Source organism: Spinacia oleracea, chromosome 2 (genome assembly GCF_020520425.1).
Source record: "Spinacia oleracea cultivar Varoflay chromosome 2, BTI_SOV_V1, whole genome shotgun sequence".
NCBI classification, from domain to species: Eukaryota; Viridiplantae; Streptophyta; class Magnoliopsida; order Caryophyllales; family Amaranthaceae; genus Spinacia; species Spinacia oleracea.
Window position 1 is genome coordinate 101,174,786 of NC_079488.1, and position 20,554 is coordinate 101,195,339.

Genomic DNA, 20,554 nt, shown 5'->3' on the forward strand with positions numbered 1-20,554 from the left:
GGTCTAAAACGGGTTCGGTCGGGTTTTGACCCATTCCTTTTCGGATTGTTCGGGTTCGGATAAAATCGGGTTACGGGTCACATAATCTTGTTCAGGACCCAGTATTTCCGGGTCGGGTTCGGGTCGGTTTTCGGGTCGGGTCGATTTTTGACAGCTCTAATGCCAGCCACCACCTACGGCATTTTAAATTATCGTCGTCGCTTTAAATACTCAAAGCCCAGATTCGCACAAGCCAACAAATATCCGATATCCAGATTTGCAAAAGGCCCGAGAAAATCAAATTGGGGAAAAAATTAAGGTTCTTGTTCAAATAATTTGGGGTACATTATGAACAATTTGGTTCGCATTAGGCATGAATTTGAGTATTTTTTTATTTCGATCAAATAAATAGTTCTTTTACAATTTGGTAGGAAATCAAAATTTGGGTGGGTTGGAGGGTTGGTCGGCATCGGCGATGGTGCTTGAAGGTCAACTATGTTGGTGGTTGTTGCGGCAATGACGAAAGTGGTTACTAATTGTTGCTTCTGCTTTTGTACTTTGCTTTCTTTTGGGTTTCTGGGCAATCTATGTAGATTTGGATGAGAAAATGTAAGTGATTGAATAGTGCATAAAATCAATTTGTTGTGGTTTATTTTAATGATCAGATGATGCTGATGACAATGGTGGTGGGAGTGAGTAAGGTTGGGGGTGGAGGATGGAGGAGAAACGGGGGATGTGGGTGGTGGAGGAAGGATGAGAAAAGATGACAATGGTGGTGAGATTAGAGTGACTAAGGACAGAGAGGAGGAAAGAAGAAAGAACGAAATACAATAAATTAAAAAGAAAATAAATTATTAATTTAAAAAATAAAATAAATTATGACAAATGGCTGTATGACACGTGTATAGGTTACCTGATGTATTGGGTTGGTGACCGGTTGGGTGCAATAAAAGTTAATGGGGTGCAAAGGTTGGATTATTAGATAATAATCGAAATGTTGAATTATTAATGGAAAATCGTCAAAAGGTTGGATTATTAAAAGTAATTTTTCCTTTAATATTTTGTTAGAATTCAATTTTGATGATTTTGAGTATTTGCAATAATGCAGTCCACATTCATGAATCATGATTCTTTCTGTAATGTTCTCAATGACCTTTTCCTTTTCTGTATGAACCGTCGAAGAAGATAAAGAAAGAATATGGGACTGTCCATCTTGGAAACAATACTATTGACATGGTATTATCTTATCTTTAATATGCATTCTTATTTATTCATTTCCATCTACACTACATTGACTTTGAGCATTGTCTTAATCGTTAACTCTTAGAACAATAACAGGGATTTATCAAGCTTTGTTGCATCTCTTGTATGTATGTTATATACCATTTGAGGTGTTAGAATACTTTTCTGGCATAGGGTTGGCTACAATGGAGTATCGTAGTAACAAAGATAATCACGTTTTCATAGGTCATAAACATAGTTCTATACTTGCACATCTTTTCTTTTTTAGCTTACGTATTTTACCACCATTATGGTGTCTCTTTCTCAGTCTCTTTCTCTTAGTAATGTAATAGGTATTGGCCGGAATGAGAGAAATAACCAATTCGTGGACTATGGACCGTGGTGCACATAGAGCTACGTGCACCAAAAGAACATGTGTGCATAAGTAAAAGAACACGACACTACGGCAAAAGAACATGCGATATAATATTTCACTTTTTTATTATAAAAATAATTTATTATTTTACTATTTATTAAAACCTAAATAAAAAAAATACTCATGTTCTTTTCTAGTAACCAGATGTTCTTTCAATTATATACTGTGTTCTTTTGGTGCACGTAGCTCTATGTGCTTCTAAATTACGAGAAATAACTGCTTGACTAGTTTACTTTGGGAACTTCCTTACTTGACCCATAAGGGGTATAATGCTTCGTGTTGTTTTCCAAATGTAAATTCCCTTTGGTTGATAATAAATTCATGTTAATTTGTTTCATTGATGATGATACTATTTAGGGCATTCGGTTTAGGCCTTGTCTATACTGAGAGTCATAAACTTTTATCTTATGCAAGTCCATGGGAGTCTTCTTTGACTTCTTTTAACTGGAAATGTATGATGTTAAGATTGGTGCTTGGTACATTGGCCACTCAAACAAATACAATGCACTTAGTCACTCTCCTAGAGCTGAACTTTTAGTAAGTATAACTTTTCCTGATATCTCAAAATGGTGCTTGTATATGTGAGTGTAGCTCATGGAGAGAGGGAGCACTAATTATCCTGATTTGTATGAGTTGATTTAGTTCTTCCATAATAGCACTAAATTTTAGCCACTCTTGCTACGGGTTATGACAGAGATATTTAACTTATATATAATTAATATATAATATATAACTGATATATTATAATATAATGCGGAAGTTTTGATGGACATGTACCTGAATAATATAACAAAATTGTATTTTTATCATTGATTACATTAATGAGAATTTGTACTACATGCAATATTTGCGAAATCTTATATCTTTCACGTATCTCTTTGGTAGAACCCATGTTTCTATCCGCACTCATATTTGGGAACTCCCTTGATTGGCTCCACTCTCAACTTATGTATACAACATATTTATAGTTGTTGTATCCTGGTTTCTAGATTTGTCTACACTTGTCATTTATCTAGATTTTTCTTAGGATAATTCTAGACATTTCCTAAGATTATTTTAGATTATAATTTACAATCATATATTTCTAAATTGTTCTGCATTAATAAATTTCAATACTAGATTTTTACAATTATATTATCTAGATTTTTCAGATTAATATTTCAACATATCTTTGTAGATATACTCAAAAAATATTAAGTGGCAAATGGGTCATTTAAGCAGGGTTCGATTAGATCGAGTCAATTTTGATAGGGCCGTGCTGAAAAGATAAGATGAATGTACTTTGCCATTTTGGTGATGCTAATTGTGATTCGAGCAACTCCATCTCAAGGTTCTTTTTGGATTAGAAAACAGGATTTTTTCTCAGAAACGACCTTTTAAAATCAAAAAATTGTGATAAAGGACCTTTTTAAAAAAAAGTTGTGAAATAGGACCTAAAATCGAAATTTTATTGTGAATTGGGACCTTCACCTTTCCGGTAATTGACTCAATTTTTCCGGCGTTGACCCATGCGTGCGGATCACGTGCCTAATAATTTTTTTTTCTTTTAGATTCCCTCCCATTCCCCCCTTACCTGCCTAATTAACCCTTTAAAAAAACCTCCGCACTCTTTCTCCTCGTTGATCCTCATGTCGTATTCCCTAACGGTGAGGGTTATGTGAATCGGCTCTTGTCTTGTTACACAGTGTTAGAAAAATTGTACTTGTTGGGTTTCTGTGATTATCCTGAAAAAGAGCTTGAGTTGCGACTGGTAAATACAGAGCAGTTCTGAAAAAGAGCATGAGATAATTTCAATACACCCAATCTGAAATACCTATCCGTAGATAATGACTCGTTTTCTCATTATGTGGTGAAAGGTCTATCGTGGGTACGTTTTTTTCAACTATGAAGCCACATGGCTTGATGGTTAAGGCCATGTTCTTTTTGGCTTAATTTCAGCTTCAGGACTTATTTGGCAGCTCAGTTCAGTTCAGTTCAGTTCAGTTCAGTTCAGTTCAGTTCAGGAGCATTCAGTTCAGTTCAGTTCAGTTCAGTTCAGGAGCATTCAGTTCAGTTCAGTTCAGTTCAGGAGCATTCAGTTCAGGAGCATTAAATTCAGTTCATTTTAATTCAGTTTAATTCAATTCAATTCATTTTAATTTAATTTAATTTAATTTATTTTAATAATTATTATTATTATTATGATATATTATTATTATTAATTATATTATTATTAATATTAATATTAATTATATTATTATTTACATTATTGTATTACTTATTATTTATATTTATATTATTATATTATTATATTACTTATTATTTATACTTATATTATTATATTACTTATTATTATTATTATTATTATTATTATTTATAACTAATATTTATTAATAATTAATATAATTTATTATAATTTTTATTAATTATTAATTATTTATTATTTATTATTATTATTATTATTTATTATTTATTATTTATTATTTATTATTTATTATTTATTATTTATTATTTATTATTATTATTTATTATTTATTATTTATTATTTATTATTTATTATTTATTATTTATTATTTATTATTTATTATTTATTATTTATTATTTATTATTTATTATTTATTATTTATTATTTATTATTTATTATTTATTATTTATTATTTATTATTTATTATTATTATTTATTATTTATTATTTATTATTTATTATTTATTATTTATTATTTATTATTTATTATTTATTATTCATTATTCATTATTTATTATTTATTATTTATTATTTATTATTTATTATTTATTATTTATTATTTATTATTTATTATTTATTATTTATTATTTATTATTTATTATTTATTATTTATTATTTATTATTTATTATTTATTATTTATTATTTATTATTTATTATTTATTATTTATTATTTATTATTTATTATTTATTATTTATTATTTATTATTTATTATTTATTATTTATTATTTATTATTTATTATTTATTATTATTTATTATTTATTATTTATTTCGGTAATATATTCTGTTAAGTAAAGTTCAGTTCAGTTCAGTTAAGTTCAGTTCAATTCAGTTCAGTTCAGTTCAGTTCAGTTCAGGAGCATTCAGTTCAGTTCAGTTCAGGAGCATTCAGTTCAGTTCAGTTCAGTTCAGTTCAGTTCAGTTGAGTTCAGTTTAGTTCAGTTCAGTTCAGCTCGATCTAAAGAACAGGGCCTTAGTTCCCAAGTACATACACCACCTCCTTGATTGAACTTTTAAAGGGAATTACCTCCACTAAACTTCTGATCGACATTGCATTAGAGTACTGTAGATCTAAGTTTTCAATCTTTATTTGTTAAGTACAAAATGGGTTACATTCCAATCTTGATATAGCGTGCAAAATAATTTTTTGGAGATAAACCCTAACATCCACAATAATCAAATTATTCGAATTGAAGCAAATAAATTGGGGCTTTTACCCTCACCTTGTTCGAATAGCAACGAATTAAAAGGCCGGGAGAAACAATGATTTTTTTAAGCAATCGTTCACGAATTGATGAAGCTAGCTTGACGAAGAAGATGAAGTGAACAGAGCAACGAGGAGAGACAATGCATGTTTTTTTTTAGGGTTAATAAGGTAGTTAAGCGGGTGGAATTGGAGGGAAAATCTGAAAGGGAAAAAATATTTTTTTTATTACGCATGTGACACGCACGCGCTGGTCAACGCAGGAAAAATTGGGTTAATCACCGGAAAATGGATGAAGGTCCCAATTTACAACAAAAAATCGATTTTAGGTCCTATCTCACAACTATTTTTTTTAAAAAAAAAGGTCCTTTATACAATTTTTTGATTTTAAAAGGTCATTTCTGACCAAAAATCCTAAACAGAATGATAAGTTGATAACTACACTTTTAATGCATGGAGGAAGGTCAGAGATCGAGTTGTCCTATTACAAGAGGTGGGAAGTAAATTAGTAATCTAATCTTAAGAATTACTCCCTCCGTCCCTTAATTCTCGCCCCACTTTCTTTATAAAGTTGTCCCTTACAGAAATGAGGGAGTATGATTTATCGGAAGATAGTCAAACACATTTGTAGTTTAAAATTAAGTACTGTAAAAAATTAGTCTTACTAGCTAGAGGGGAAGTGTGCAAATGAAACAAATAGTAATCTGTATTTCAGTTCGTACTCCTTAGTCCTTACTCCTTAGCTTGGCACAACCAGCTCTTTCACAGCTGTAATTCCCCCTTGCTTATGATTTATGCACCTTCTTTTATGGAAGATCCTAACATAAGTAACATCACGTGGTCGCGCATGCCCCCAGTTAACATACGATGATAGATAGGAGTAATAGACGTGATGATCCAACTCAAAACTAAGACGTATTTCCAATTCAAGGTATTTTACGTATACACAAATTACTTTATATATGTTGATCACAGTTTCGACAAAGATTTTAAGTTCAAACTCTTTTTCGGTGATAAGGTGAACTTAACACCCACTTCGAGGGAAAAAGGGAAATTCCTTTTAATGTGGGTTGGATGAGATCGAAGCAAACCCGAGTCTCTTGCCTGCCTCGAGTTCAAAAGAGTTGTCGATTTAGTCAATCCCACCTTTAACCACGAAACAATGTAAGATTATGAATTATACAACATGAGCCAAAGTTGATATATATTGAAATATAAATTATCATAAAACATTACGTGTGACACCATTTGCTGCAAATGTGCGTATAATTTCAATACAATATCATTATTACAAAACTTTGCTAATATTATACATAATTACAACCTTCCATTATACGTACATTTAGCTTTGTAGGTCATGTAAACATTGTAGTATAAACAACAAACAAGGACTTGTAGATCCAAAAGAAACACAACTAAAAATCCATCAACTTAATTAATTAGTGTACATATGTATAAGACTACTTGCAAACAACATGATCACCACAAAAAACCTCCATCAATCAATCTTAATTAAGGACTAAGATGGGTGCCACGAGTGAATCTATGCCTTGTAACAAAACGATTAACCAAAGCCAAAGCATTACTTGTGACCTGAGTAACACCCTCAACCTTTGCCCTAACCCTATTCCTTACAATCTTCCCATGTACGTTACCTTCAAACGCCGCGGCACAGTTAATTTGATCGGTAAGAGCAGTACTAGCCCAAGTCTCTACGTTACTCATATACCACAAAAAATCATCAACACCAACTTTCTCACCACATTTTTGAAGCTCCCTTAATGATAACCTAAGTTGAGCAACACTATCATTTATTTGGTCTATACAATCCCCTATCGCTTGGGCCTCCTCCCAATGGGCTATTTTCAGCCTAGTAGACAATTTGGTTAAGTAGGATCTTGTAAATCTAGCCTCCGTTAAACTAACCTTTAACGCGATCTGAGCTAGTTGTCGATGGCTTAGATTTGTCGAGTTAACGTATTTGTATAGGGATTTTTCACACACTTTAGGGTAGCTAGTGGTGCTACATGAGGCAATTATGAAGGCTCTAGCCCTAGAGCACCGACGACAGCTCTCGACACTGCCGCCGAGGAGGAGGAGAGAAAGTGAGAGAAACAACAAGGGAATGGTGTATCTTGCCATATATAATTAAGGTTGTATTGTATTGTGTTGGAGCTAGATGTATGCTAGATATGATGGTTTTAATTTGAGAGGTATCTATGGAAAGTGTTAGAAGGCATATATATAGAAGGGAGATATATAGTTATACAATATTGTGTCTTAATAATATTATGTGGCAGCTTTAGTTTAGGGTCAAATGTTGAAGGTAATCCCCATGTGCATAAATTAAGTGCAACTAGAGCTTAGCTTAAGGTCAAAGCACTATATATGAGACTTAATTAAGTGATTGATCTTTTACTAATAATTTAAATGAATCTTGTAACTAGGAAGGAGACCTAGAAAGATTTGTAATAGATATCTCTAATTCTATATTTATTTATAAACTATATAATATAAAATGTCAAGGTATACATATCTATGGAAATCTGTGAGCTAGATGCCTTGGAATACATAAATAAATGAAATAAATGGTTGGCCTATGGATACAAATTCATAAGAAATTGAGATGTTAAATCTAGGGTTTCTCAATATAAAGTAGCAAACATACTAATTTATATCTAATCATTGAAAGACTATAAATTGGCTTAAAAAGAGCTATTAGTCCGTGTAATATTTACTTAATTGTCAAACCATACTCATATATACGTAGTATATACTAATATAGTGTATCCTCACATATTTTCTCTTTACATTTGCATATCATGAGAGGGAAAAGAAATGTGAGAAGTACTACCAATTGTCATCATATGGTGCACAATACACCTGAATGTACCTAATTTGTTTTTTTTTTTTTTTTTTAATATTATTCCGATATTAGATATAGATGCCAAGCTTTGAATAAAATTTAGGGCTTATCAATTATCACCTTCAAATATTTGTGACAATCACTTCATTAACAAGCAAAGGTATTACACGTACACGATTTATCCAATGTATATACTTCCTCCATTTCAGAAATATCGCACCATTTGTTTTTTACACTATTCACACTACAACTTTGACAATTTTTTGTGATACGTCCGTAAGGAAATTTTAGTCATATAGGGTCATGTTAGATTCACATCGATATATTTTTTCTAAATATTAATTTTTATAATTTTTACTTGCACACAATTTGAGATATTAAGAGTCAAAGTAATGGTTAGAGGAGTAAAAGTCAACCATGGTGCGATATTTCCGAAACGAAGGAACTATATTATACAAAACAACCAAAACTCTAGCAAATTGAGACCAATGACATAAGTAATTACTCCGACATAATTAAACCAGCAGGCTTGCATCTACATCATTTGTCTGTCAACTAATTATGAATTTTAAATGATAATCTTAATTAGTCAACATAAGCACTACTCCATTCATGAATATGTTAACAAACAAGTACTACCTCTGGTTCATAAAAAATTTCACGGTTATTACTTGCATAAATATTAAGGTAAAAGTGAAAATGTTGGTTGAATATAAAAATATGGATAAAAAGTAAGATAAATGTGTAAAAAGGTGGGAGTAAGAGAATAATAATAATAAAGTAATGGAAAATGAATGAAAAATTATAAATATTATGGGGTAAGAAGGGTAAAGTGCTAAATTTTCATGTCCATAAATAAAGTGTAAAAAACATCATAAAACGAAATAAAACGAAAAGTATAAAGATCATTTTAAAACGGAGGTAGTATACCCTATTTTCTCCTTCCTTCCTCTTCCTAGTTTTCTCTTTCTTAACCGGATAGGCTCGTATTTTCAATTACATTGTTCACTCAAAATCTTCTAATCATGACTGTAAATCTATAACACGTCAAATAAGTTAGGATGTAAATATCGTTACACAAAGCTCCTACCATTTGACCAAGCTATTTTATTTTATTTTATTTTTTTTTGGTGAAGATTTGACCAAGCTATTTAAGAGTACTTGAATAATAAATATACTTCGTAATTTGAAGAAGTTTCTAGCAGCTTACTTCCATGAATAAATACAGCAACATTGATCTATCAGGTGGAATCAAGCATGCATGTGCTTAGACTTGCACTAGCAGATACTCGTAAAATTGCACGTGATGCTGCATGCATACAGGAGATGAGAGACTAGTCAATTAGATCAATACTACTCCACGTACGACGTACCCCTTATTCTAAGGACACTGTCCCAATTATTGATACAACTTGCAAATTAATTTAGGATCTTTTTAAGTTGTTTCCCGTAACGTAATTACTTACCCTCTCTTTAGTCTTTAGTCTTTTCTCCCCCTCAAGGAAGTTTGGTTTTAGCCTAAGTACAAAGAAAAGGGTCTTTCGGTCATGTGTTGGTTGCCAAGGGACAAGGGTTTGTGAGAATAACATTCGCGTAAACAGACAAGTTTGGAGTTAAAAATGAAAATACTAAATTTAAACAGATTACATTAAGAAGCTAGAAGTTAGAAGTAGCACTCCAAGGGGTAAGGGACATTTTTGCCCCTTCAAATGCAAGACGCAACTGCAATGCAGAGGGGAGGATCAAACTTTGTCATACCGTGTACAGAATCATTCTTACACAAGTCAAATGCTAACAAAAACACAAAGAAAAGTTATACGCCGATAATAATATGCTATAGTTCGAGGATCAACAGCCACCAGGTGCACAAATGTTGCACCTGAATTGGGAAAGCACGAATTGAAGATGTTGATTTCAACATATCTGGGACACTAAAGCGCCAGGCCTTGAGGGTTTTGAGTCCTCCAGACAATTAGCACATTAGCATACACTTAAACTACACATTGGACTTGCACACTTAAACATAAATGAAACTAACAACATTAAATTACATACTGGATAGCAAAATAGGATTGTGAATCAAGCCATCAAAGAGAAGACTCACTCAGCCACTTTCATGTCTGTCAAGTAAACTCGGCTTTGAATTACTGTGCCACCAATCCAAAAGCCAGGCATAACCATCAAACCAGCCTTTGGTTTCTGCTCCCTTTCATCAACTACCAGGTTTTTCACCACACTTTCCATGTAAACCTCTGAGAACTCTGTTCCCTTGTTCACTTGAAATACCTTGACACTCGGATCAAAAGAATGTGCTAGTCTATGCAATAGCCAGATTGATTTAGCCAGTTTTAAGAAGGCCTGGTAGAATGGTGTGCGAGGATGCCCACCGCCCATCACATAGTTACGCTGATCCAAATTGCCAAAGAAGGAGGCCTCCATTTTGGGGTGGACCAATATCAGATACTTGCTCTTGCAAAATTTACCAAATATGGAATCTGGGTTCTGACCTAGAGCATCCAACGGGTCCATTTCTCTCAAAGCAAGGTACTGGTGAAAGAAACTGTCTCTGTTCACTGAAACATCTTCAGGTTTCTCTGTGAAGCTTTCCTGTTGAAATCCCAAGAACATTCTTTGGCATATGCACGATTCAAATGCATATTTCTTGTGCGCTCTCTTTGCATAAACAACACTTGGTTCAATCGACTGAGCTGCAGCATCAAGGTCCCAACCAGCTGCTTTCATCATGTTGATCAGCGGCTTTGAGAAGTCATGGATAGCTTTGTATACAGATTCTACAGTTGAGATAAACAGATCAGGAGTCAAATCCAAAGGGAAGAATCCATTTTGCTCTCCAGAAGCTTCTGAATCTCTTGTGGACAAGCCCCTAAGCTTAAGATTCTTTTCGAGTTTTTCTCGCTTTTGAGTTGCCTCTTCTATTAGATGCTGCAACTGATTTATTTCAGAATCTTTATTCTGAATTTCTGACTGAAACTTTTTTACCATGACTTCATATGTCTTCAATAAACTTTGCTGTTCTTGAATCTCTGCAGCTAACCTAGAATCTTGAGGAGATACACACATAGGTTTGGGATTATTTTCCCGGTAAAAGTGCTTCAGTTCTGATAGATTCTTCAGCTCTGCAATGACTTGTTTATCAGCAACTTGAATTTTATCAGGGTCATAGGGAGTGTGAGCAGATTGGAGCTGGATATAAGCAGTCTTCAACGAAGAAATATTATTAAAGATCCTTGATATTAGGGCATCTATAGCTTCAACGTTTTGATTCATGGCCTCCTCCATTGGTTGAGGGTGGACTTTCTGGCTGTTGCTCTCACGGAGTTGACTTTCCTTTACTTCAGTGGGTAGCATAGCTACTTCAAAAGGAAAGGAGGTCAAACAAGCACCACTTTCCCCAGTGTAATAACTGCTAGGGTTATCTACACAATTCAAACACCATAATTGTTTAAAGAGACAAATGGAGTCCAACAAAGTATTAGAGAAGACGAGGCAAAGCATCACTTATATATCTTCCAGCTCATATAAAATGAAACGCGGCTCCCCCAAGACAACCAAGCTCACATAATAAAATCTCAGAACAAAACCAGCTTAAATCGATGATCAATTATATTCAACAGTACTGGCACTCTAATAATACCCAATTAGTGTTACTATCTCGTCTTTAACTACATGAAAACTAAATCATCTAGGCATCTTTCCCTACTCTTAGACGGTTAGTCTCTCTACCAGTGGTTTTATGTATCAACTATCAACTACCAAAGCTTAAGCCCCCCTGTAAACCAAAAAACACATCCTTGTTTGATGTTGCTAGCACAGTTCTCTCATGTTGCTAACACAGTTCTTGGAGATACGGACCAACAATTGAAGTAAACTAATATTCAACAGTTCGAACCAAATTGAGCTCAAACTTGCCTCAAAGAGTGCATAACCATTAAAGAGGAGGCTAAATGAAACGTTTGCCTCAAAGCCACATAAACATCGGAGTCGGGCCGAAAAAGGGTAGACTACTAGCATAAAAATTAAAATTTTGACATACAACAACAAAATGGAATTGTAATTTGCAATAACAGAGAAACCCAGATACTGACCAGCAAATAAATTAGTGATGATTTTCCTTCAAAATTCTGATCAAAATCCCACTTCAAAGCTAAATAATTCACATTTCTCAAGCTGATCTACTTGCAACCTAAAGGAAGAATTCAAATTTGGGATTATTTCACCACAATCAATGACAAAAGTTAAAAAACCCTAACCCTAACCCTAACCCATAAAATTGAACCGATGTTGGCCAAATAAGCTCACAATTCATGGATTCATGGATCAACAACCCAATACTCTCGAGATTTAATAAATCGTATAAAATCATTAGTATGGAGGATCAAACAATGAGGCAATCAACAAAAGTGAGCAAAAATAATTAACAAATTAGGGCATAATATTGTTTGATTAATTCGAGGAGACGGAAACTGACCTTAAAAAAAATGGAGAGATCGCCAGGGAGGAGAGAGAAGTAGAAGAGGCGCCGATGTCACTGGCAAAGGTGAAATGAACCTCCTTGTCTTGTGCTGCAAAGGTGAAAGCCTCTCCCTGCCTCATTCTTCCATTTTTACAATAATCAATTATGTCCAAGGAAGATGAAGACTTGAAGAGGAACTGGTAAACGAAAGAGTCAAAGAGTCAAAGTGATTTTATTTTTTATTTTTTTTAAAAAACGTAAATCAGGGATTCAGGGGTATTACTGTATTAGAGAATCTCCAATGACAAGTCACATCAATATTTCAAGCTATTTTACATTTTTATTTGTTTATCTCTTGCTTAAATAGTCTCATTTGTTAATAAATTATTTGGTAATTTTTGGGAGCCATTTGTCAAGTTAATTAGATTGTTTAAGCTAATTTGCTTCGCAAATTTGATAGTGCAGGCGTGTGCACCATTTTTTAAGTGCACCGGGAACAAAATGACATAAAAAAACACACAAAACGTGCGTGTTTCATTAAATTCCGAGAAAAAAGAACAACTTTCTTGAACAAAAGAACAATTCCCTTGAACAAAAGAACATCAAAGGCTTTGTTCTTTTCAACTATATTTTCCACGTTTTTATTTGATTCGTTGTTATTCTTGCGATATATATTCTTCTGGATTTTATGTTTTGAATTCAAACTATGAAGAGGATAGAGAAAGTGTGAACTAAGTTTTCTAAAATGGTTTTTGGAGAGAGAAAGTAATGAAAATTCTCAAAAACTCGTTGATTTTTCTACTTCAAATTAAATTGATTCTTTTTCTTCAAATTTGAATTCTGCAGCTGATAATCAGATTTTGGGAGGTAATTTTTTAATTTTTTTAATAATAAATTGTATGTTTTGATGATTTTGATTTTGCAATAATTGTGTTTTTGATGATTTTGACTATTTTGATGATTTTGATTTTGTAATAATCGTGTTTTGATGATTTTGATTTTGTAATAATCATGTTTTGATGATTTTGATTTTGTAATAATCGTGTTTTGATGATTTTAATGAATCAAATTATGTAATAACACGCTGATTTCTTTGAAATCATTGATTTTGAAGATTTTGATTATGTAATTACGATTTTTTTTTTCCAGGAAAGAACAGTTTAACATATTTAAAGAACATATGCTCGTATTAAAAGAACAATTTCATTATAGTAGAAAAATAGACCATTTGCGTTTCATAATTTGTTTTTTTATTTTATTGTGTTCTTTTTTATTATTTTATTTCATTAGCGTTTCATAATTTTTTCTTTTTATTTTATTGTGTTATTTTTTGTGTTACTTTTTGTTTATCCTTTGTTTTTTTATTGCGTTCTTTTTCATGTTATATACATGTTAACTTATTACTTTTTCAGATATTATGAATAATGTGCTCGATATTTCATAACATAATGATGCCAATGATGATTCAAAATCATGTGTTATTGTGGGACAAGGTGACTTGTTCTTTTAGTCTCTCTAATTGTTCTTTTAGTCTTTTCATTTGTTCTTTTTATAATATTGTTAAAAGAACAAAATAAAAACACGTGCACAGTTCTTATTAGATGCTCCCGGATACACCGTGCATTCTCTCACATTTTTCTCCTTACTTAGTGATACAAAGGGAGGGTATGTACAATATTTCTGTTCAATCTTTCTATACAATCCACAACTGTCACAAGAAGGTAAAACAACTAAACCAGTCTTTGTTTTAGTACAACTAGATCAAGCAGCTATGAGCTATGAACTATGCATCCATCTCGGGGCCTGGATATGCAGGTAAGCTCAATATTCGTTTGTCATCGACTGGACCTCCAACTGTGAAATGGTAGAGACTTTGATAGTCTGACCCCTCAAGGCCAAGCACCTCATGCACTGCAAAGAAGTACATACCTTGTTAACTAAGAAAGTACTTGCCTTTCGAAAAACGTCATGCACTTACAGGTCCTTTGACTTTTAAGCAACAAAAATATCTGACAATCTCCCAAACTTCTCGACTGTAATATTTGGCTTTGTTTTACGCTAGCTTTACCTAAATACAAAACGGAAAAAAGTCTATCTATCCCAAAAGAATATACCTTGCTTCATATTAGCACATACTTCAACCTGAGATTTCAAGGAGGGGTATACTACGGAATTCGGAGGCAAGATCAGGCAATGAGCAAGCAAAAGATGGATATCGGTTATACACTTATACTTAAGCTGAAGATTGTGCTTTTCTCTTCAGGTGAGAGAAGACATATCATTAAGCTTCTTCAACTAGCTTCTATAATAACTCATTTCAGTTTAAGGATTGGCCATCAGTTATTTTTTGCAAGAACTCATCTTGTTAACAGCTGAAGAAAGCCTCGAATGGCAATTAGTAATACTAATAATTGTGAGTATGCAACAAGCAACAAGCAAGTCAATGACATCACTAAGCAAGATGGTTGGGATCTTGAAACAATTATAGAAAATAAGTGGTAGTAAACCCAATTTCTACTAGATGGATCTAAATATCTCCTAAGAATTTTTTTTATTTTTTTTATAGCTTTGTCATAATAGAGTAAAGATGCTATAACTAAAGTACAACCAGTACAATCACCTGCATCTTATTTCGAAACAGAAAAGAAGTACTCTATTCAATCCGTTTCAATGTGTGCATGGAAGCCATACCATTAACGAGTCTAATGACGTTTGGTGATCTTCTTGAAAAACGCATGCAACAAGTAAATCCAATTTTATGCCAGTCATCTGACATGTGTCTCTAGATTTCAGTCAAGTTTCATTAAGTTTTGGATTTAAAGATAGTATTTTAGAGAGCCAATACAAAGAGACAAGAGAAGAAGATGGAGGCATTTTATCATTACCAGGATCGTCAAAAAAACAGCCAATTCCAGTAGCAGAAATGCCCATGGCATGAGCCTCTAAGTACAGCACCTGTCCTAGAACACCAGTCTCCCAGAAAAGCCGAGGATACATCCATGCACCCTTCGTCTGCAACGTAGGCTTAAAATGTGATATCATGCCAAGGCTGAAACAGCCATCACCAGCAATATCCTGTGTCCAAAATCCAAATTCAGATGTAGATTCAAGAAAGAGTTGGTAAGAAATCTAATCTCTATAAAATTCATCTTGTATTCTATTAATTGATTGCCTTTCTCTCTGGTTCTGCGTCAGGACTCAGGAGAGTTCAACTAGGCAGTACAGCAACTTCATAATCTATGAAGATGCCTTACTACAATTACTGCCACAGCTCACATCAGGTGGTTTAAGTAGCTTAGAATCTTCTGCTAATTTTATCCGTTTACTCAGAGTCATTGTTGGTTTCTGATATATTATGCTCTAAAGGGGTGTCTTTATAACCAATACATAATGAACAGGTCAGACATATAAGAGACTAGGGCTATTTGTTGTGAGTTTATGACATGCGGAGGGAAATAATCAATAAACTACCCTGAAATAAATTAACAGATATTTATCCAAACAACAATAACTAACTTTCTCATACGCAACTCAGTAATTTTCAAAAATGAAACTTTCTTAGTATTCCAAGTTTGCACCATTATTAGAAACTTTTACAAAAATTGGAGTTCTTCCAAAGATATAAGCTTGTAGGACAACAATGCTTTGGTAAAGACTAATAACCAGAAGAGAATGTCTTCCAAAGTTCCAAGAGCATTCAAGTTTCTTGCACAAAGCCGCCTTCGGGATTTCATAAGTTAAATTTTGATGGGTCAAAATTGTCCAATGGTCAAGCATCTTTCAGATTTGTTATTAGAAGTGATTCAGGCGACCTTGTGTTAGCCGAAGCCAAAGCCCTCCAAAGGCGAAACAGTGGGTATGCGGGAGGGTATTGAAGGAGCCATTTTTCTTGGTATTAAAAATCTTATCATTGAAGGGGATAATCTCCTAGTAATCAATGGTTTGAATCGTTCATGGAAAACTCCTAGGGAGAATTACACTATTATTTGGGATGCAGAGATGGATCTTGCTCGTTTCGACTCTTTCCCGGTCAATCACTGTATCAGGGAAGCTAACCAAGCGGCAGACTTCATGGCGTCTAAAGGGACTAATCTACAAATCATGAAATATTGGTTCTCTCCGTGGGATAACACCCTTGTAAGGGTGTAATATTGTAATCTAATTTCTTCTCCTTATTAAAAAAAAATAAAACAATAACTAACTAACCCATAAGACTCTTCTAAATCATGAACTTCAATTGCAAACATGCAAAGAATAAAAACTTACAGCAAATTTGCAACCGTACCTGATGGCATGATAGTTTTTTCGAAAGCTCCTTACAATCACCAGGAGTAAGTTCATAAAGAGGAAGATCGACAGGGCAACCCTCCGGTCTCCTCCATGTAAACCCCGACTTCATAGCCTTCTTTAGATCATCGAAATGACTTTCATTTCTCACCAAGAAATACAAACCTTTAGGCAAACCTGACACCCTGTGAACAAATATAGCAGCATGCACTTCACTATCCCAAGAGAGAGCCCTAAATGGCAATGCCAACTGTTTGCCTTGCTTCTCCCCGTTCCTTGATCCGGAGGGGAGACAATGCAATAGAATCTGATAAAATGTATCTCTATGAATAACAGTTGTTCCATCCATATCCACCGCACTCCTCCTCTTCCGAACCACCTCCCTAACTGTTAACCCCTTGTAAGAACTATCAGTATCACTACATACTACACCACTGCATTGAAAAGGATCAATCTTCAATCTCTCCCCTTCAGATAGGGGCTTCTTCACCGCTTCTGAAATCCTATAGATCACATCCCAAACTACATGCTCTTTACTTAATACATTAGGCTTTCCCTTCCAATCCAGCTTCGAAATTTCCGATATCCTTGAGCTCAAATCCTTGAAATCCACATGAAACCTCTCTTCTCCTACATGGGGAAAAACTGCCAAAATACAATCCGGATGCTCAAACTCAATCTCAGGGAACTCACCCTTAGTGGGGCGACTAGGTATTGGCAATTTAGGGAAAGATTCAACCCCCAATAACTTCTCCAAATCATCAAACCCTAACCCATCAAGCAACTTAACATCCCAACCAAGCTCAGCAGCTGCCATAGAAACAGCAGCAATAGCATGCCCAACATCATGATTACAATACCTAAACGCCCTTTCTCCATACTTCCAAGCTTCCCTCCAAAAAATTGACGAAAACCCGACAAAAAAACAATCATAAGGGAAACCTTCAAAAAACTCAGATGGAATTTCAGCTCTAATCTCTAAACCATGCTCTTTAGGTGCATAATGCGCAACAAACCCGGAATTTGACAAAGACCCAATTGCAGGAGCAATGAGATAAGCCTCAGTAGGGTGTAAATTACCACTGCTAGGGTTCACCCTAAGAGACCAAGTTGAAAACCCAGCTGTTTTCCAAGCAGATAAAGCTAAAGAATTGTAGAAAAATTGAGAAATTGAACAAAATGAAATGGGCTTTGGAGGGGGGAGAGAGAGAAAAACAGAGGAATATAAAGGAGCACCACCTGAAAGTTCATGTTGTTCTTCAATTGGGAAATGTTGGAGATGGACTAAGGGAGCAGCAATGTACCTGCGAAATGGGTTTGGTTGGTTCGCCCAATCTAGACGACCTGGGCCTTTTGCGTATTTTGTGAAGTTGTGTTTTGTTTGTTGGTGGTATTTTAAAGCTTGTTCTTCGTCTGAAATTGAAGAAGAAGAAGACGAGGAGAAAGAATGTGACATGGTGCTGGGGTTAGGGTTATCTTTGGAGGTGGCGGAAGGGAGGATGAAGGGGAAATTGTGGAGGTGGCGGTGGCGGTGGCGATGACGGTGGAGAGAGAGTGAGAATCTGGGGAGGAAGTGGTGACGACATAGCATTGCGTTGAAGATCGAGGAATAAAAAAAATAAAAAAAAAATCGTATGTCATTTTTAAGTTATGTTCTACTCTCTCCGTCCCGAAATACTCGACCCGGTTTAACCGGCACAGAGTTTAAGGGACTTGAATTGACTTATTTAATTTAATAGGTAGTAGTTGATAGTGGGATATTATTTTAATGTAGTTAGTGGAAAATGAGTAAAGAGGTGGGGTTGAGGGAGAGTAGGGGTTGAATTTTTAATTATTTTTTGTATGGAGTAGGGGGTAGGTGGGTTAATAGGGGTGGAGTGAGAAATAATATAATATTGTTAGAATATTTCCATTTTTAGAAACAGGTCAAGTATTAAGGGACGGCCCGATAAGGAAAACAGGTCAAGTATTCCGGGACGGAGGGAGTAGAGGTTTAACGGTTTGTAACAGCGGTTGAATGTTTCCGGATTGTCATATTGGGCTTTATTTAGGGTCGGGTTAGAACTAATCATTAATATATGGATACCTATCCACGTATCTATACGTGCATACTAGATGAAACGACTGCGTTTCTGGAAAAAAATAAAGCACGCGCCTATTCTATACCCATTTTTCTCTCTTCTCTAACCTCTCACCATTTTCTCTCTCATCAAAACCTCTCACTCTCTTTCCTCCATTGATGTCACTCCTTCTCCTGCCTCCCAACCAATCCGACCTCCTCCCCTCCACCTTCCGTCGTTGCCTCCTTCGATCTAACAACCGCCACTCCTCCGCCTCCCTTCGGTCTAGCAACCGTCACTTCCTCCCTTCGATCTAACAACCGCCGCTTCGATCGAACAACCGCCGCATCCTCAACGGCGCGCAACTACTCATTCGAGCTAGATCAAGCGACACCGCGCCAAAGACGTCATCACTGAAGTCGACATAGCTCTCTCAATCCCCTCCCCCGCGACGTTGCCACTTTGATCCTTCGTGCATTGACGCTCTACATTCTCGACCACTGAACATCAGCGCTCCGAATCCTTCCACCTCTTGCTCTGGTCTGTTCTATATCCTTCATTTGTATAATTTAATAAATTTGACTTTATTAATTTTGGACGAATTTTTTTGAAATTATTAGTTGTAAACCCTAGTTTTTGTGTGAATTTGATTGAGAAGCATGTTCATGTATTCAATTTTGTGTGCTTATAGAATTTCAAGTCAGTAAGTGTGATTACAACAGAGAAATTGCAAATAGTTCACTAATTTAAGCGTCAACTTATTAATTTGAATTTGATAAGAGAAATTGCAATTTATTCATTAATAATTATGATTTGTTGACGTATTATTTGATTAAGAATTATAAGTGTGATTAGAATGAACTACATTTGTTAATTTGATATTGTTGTTGTTGTTGGTATTGTGGTTTGTTCATGGTGGTTGTACTTGCGGTAGTTACGGCTGAATATTAATTCTGAAATCGTTAGGTTCGGTTTATAATGTATCATGTTCAACTTATAAAAGATGATGTTCACAAATAATAATATTTTTGTGTGATGTTCAGTTTTTCAACTCTCGTGTTCAACTTATAAAGAATCATGTTCAATTTTACACAAAATCATGTCAACTAAATTGAACTTATAAAATTAATATATGTTCAATACTTTTGTGTGATGTTCAGTTTCTCAACTCTCGTGTTCAACCTATATAGAATTATGTTCAATTTACACAAAATCATGTTCAACGAAATTGAAATGTTAATTTCATTAATTTTTGGTTGTGATATGGATTAATTTCATTAAGAATAGTGATTAGTATTAACTTCATCTATTTTACGCTGATAATATCGTTGAACATATATTTTCAACTCTCTTGTTCAACCTATAAAGAATCACGTTCAACTAAATTCAACTTATAAAACTCTGATATGTTCAATAATTTTGTGTGATGTTCAGTTTCTCAAGTCTTATGTTCAACCTATACAAAATCACGTTCAACTAAATTTAACTTATTAAACTAATATATGTTCAATACCTTTGTGATGTTCAGTTTCTCAAGTATTATGTTCAACATATAAAGAACCATATTCAACTTATAAAACTATGATATGTTCATAAATAAGAACACTTTTGTGTCATGTTCAGTTTCTCAATTCTTATGTTCAACTTATACAGAATAATGTTCATATATTTGCCACCTCTTTGTATAAAAGAGAGCAGTTAATATATTTGCTTTTTAATCTTTTGGAATTGTTTCATTGTTGCGAGCTTTTGGTTAGTTGATTGGAATGCGAAAAACTAATATTCTTTAAAAAAAAAAAACTAA

The 20,554-nt window shown here is 34.1% G+C and overlaps 3 protein-coding genes across 4 annotated transcripts; all 3 read right to left on the reverse strand.

Annotated features, from left to right (window-relative positions):
* Positions 1-6,280: 6,280 nt before the first annotated feature.
* On the reverse strand, positions 6,281-7,275 carry LOC110803119 (pectinesterase inhibitor 11-like). Its single transcript, XM_022008591.2, has one exon. It carries the CDS (start codon positions 7,203-7,205, stop codon positions 6,576-6,578), a length of 630 nt encoding a protein of 209 aa, XP_021864283.1. The 5' UTR covers positions 7,206-7,275; the 3' UTR covers positions 6,281-6,575.
* A 2,382-nt stretch (positions 7,276-9,657) lies between these two features.
* LOC110803118 (protein GRAVITROPIC IN THE LIGHT 1) lies at positions 9,658-12,639 on the reverse strand. Of its 2 annotated transcripts, XM_022008590.2 has the most exons (3): positions 12,419-12,630; positions 12,036-12,133; positions 9,658-11,366 (listed from the first exon to the last, which is right to left on the reverse strand). In XM_022008590.2, exon 3 carries the CDS (start codon positions 11,296-11,298, stop codon positions 10,030-10,032), a length of 1,269 nt encoding a protein of 422 aa, XP_021864282.1. In that variant the 5' UTR covers positions 11,299-11,366; positions 12,036-12,133; positions 12,419-12,630; the 3' UTR covers positions 9,658-10,029. The 2 variants fall into 2 exon arrangements, with proteins under 2 accessions (XP_021864282.1, XP_021864281.1); XM_022008589.2 differs by lacking the exon at positions 12,036-12,133 and having other exon boundaries at positions 12,419-12,639.
* Positions 12,640-13,977: 1,338 nt separating this feature from the next.
* Positions 13,978-18,306, reverse strand: LOC110803122 (uncharacterized). The gene is made up of 3 exons (XM_022008598.2): positions 16,689-18,306; positions 15,289-15,478; positions 13,978-14,314 (listed from the first exon to the last, which is right to left on the reverse strand). Exons 1-3 carry the CDS (start codon positions 18,279-18,281, stop codon positions 14,187-14,189), a joined length of 1,911 nt encoding a protein of 636 aa, XP_021864290.2. The 5' UTR covers positions 18,282-18,306; the 3' UTR covers positions 13,978-14,186.
* Between the last annotated feature and the right edge of the window lie 2,248 nt (positions 18,307-20,554).

Excerpts from the sequence above, each read along its gene's own strand:
- LOC110803119 (XM_022008591.2), bottom strand. The coding sequence starts at position 7,205 with ATGGCAAGATACACCATTCCCTTGTTGTTTCTCTCACTTTCTCTCCTC.
- LOC110803118 (XM_022008589.2), bottom strand. The coding sequence starts at position 11,298 with ATGCTACCCACTGAAGTAAAGGAAAGTCAACTCCGTGAGAGCAACAGC.
- LOC110803122 (XM_022008598.2), bottom strand. The coding sequence starts at position 18,281 with ATGCTATGTCGTCACCACTTCCTCCCCAGATTCTCACTCTCTCTCCAC. Across the intron at positions 15,479-16,688 it reads AAAAACTATCATGCCATCAG|GATATTGCTGGTGATGGCTG; the intron begins GTACGGTTGCAA and ends TTTTGGACACAG. Across the intron at positions 14,315-15,288 it reads CTGTTTTTTTGACGATCCTG|TGCATGAGGTGCTTGGCCTT; the intron begins GTAATGATAAAA and ends ACTTCTTTGCAG.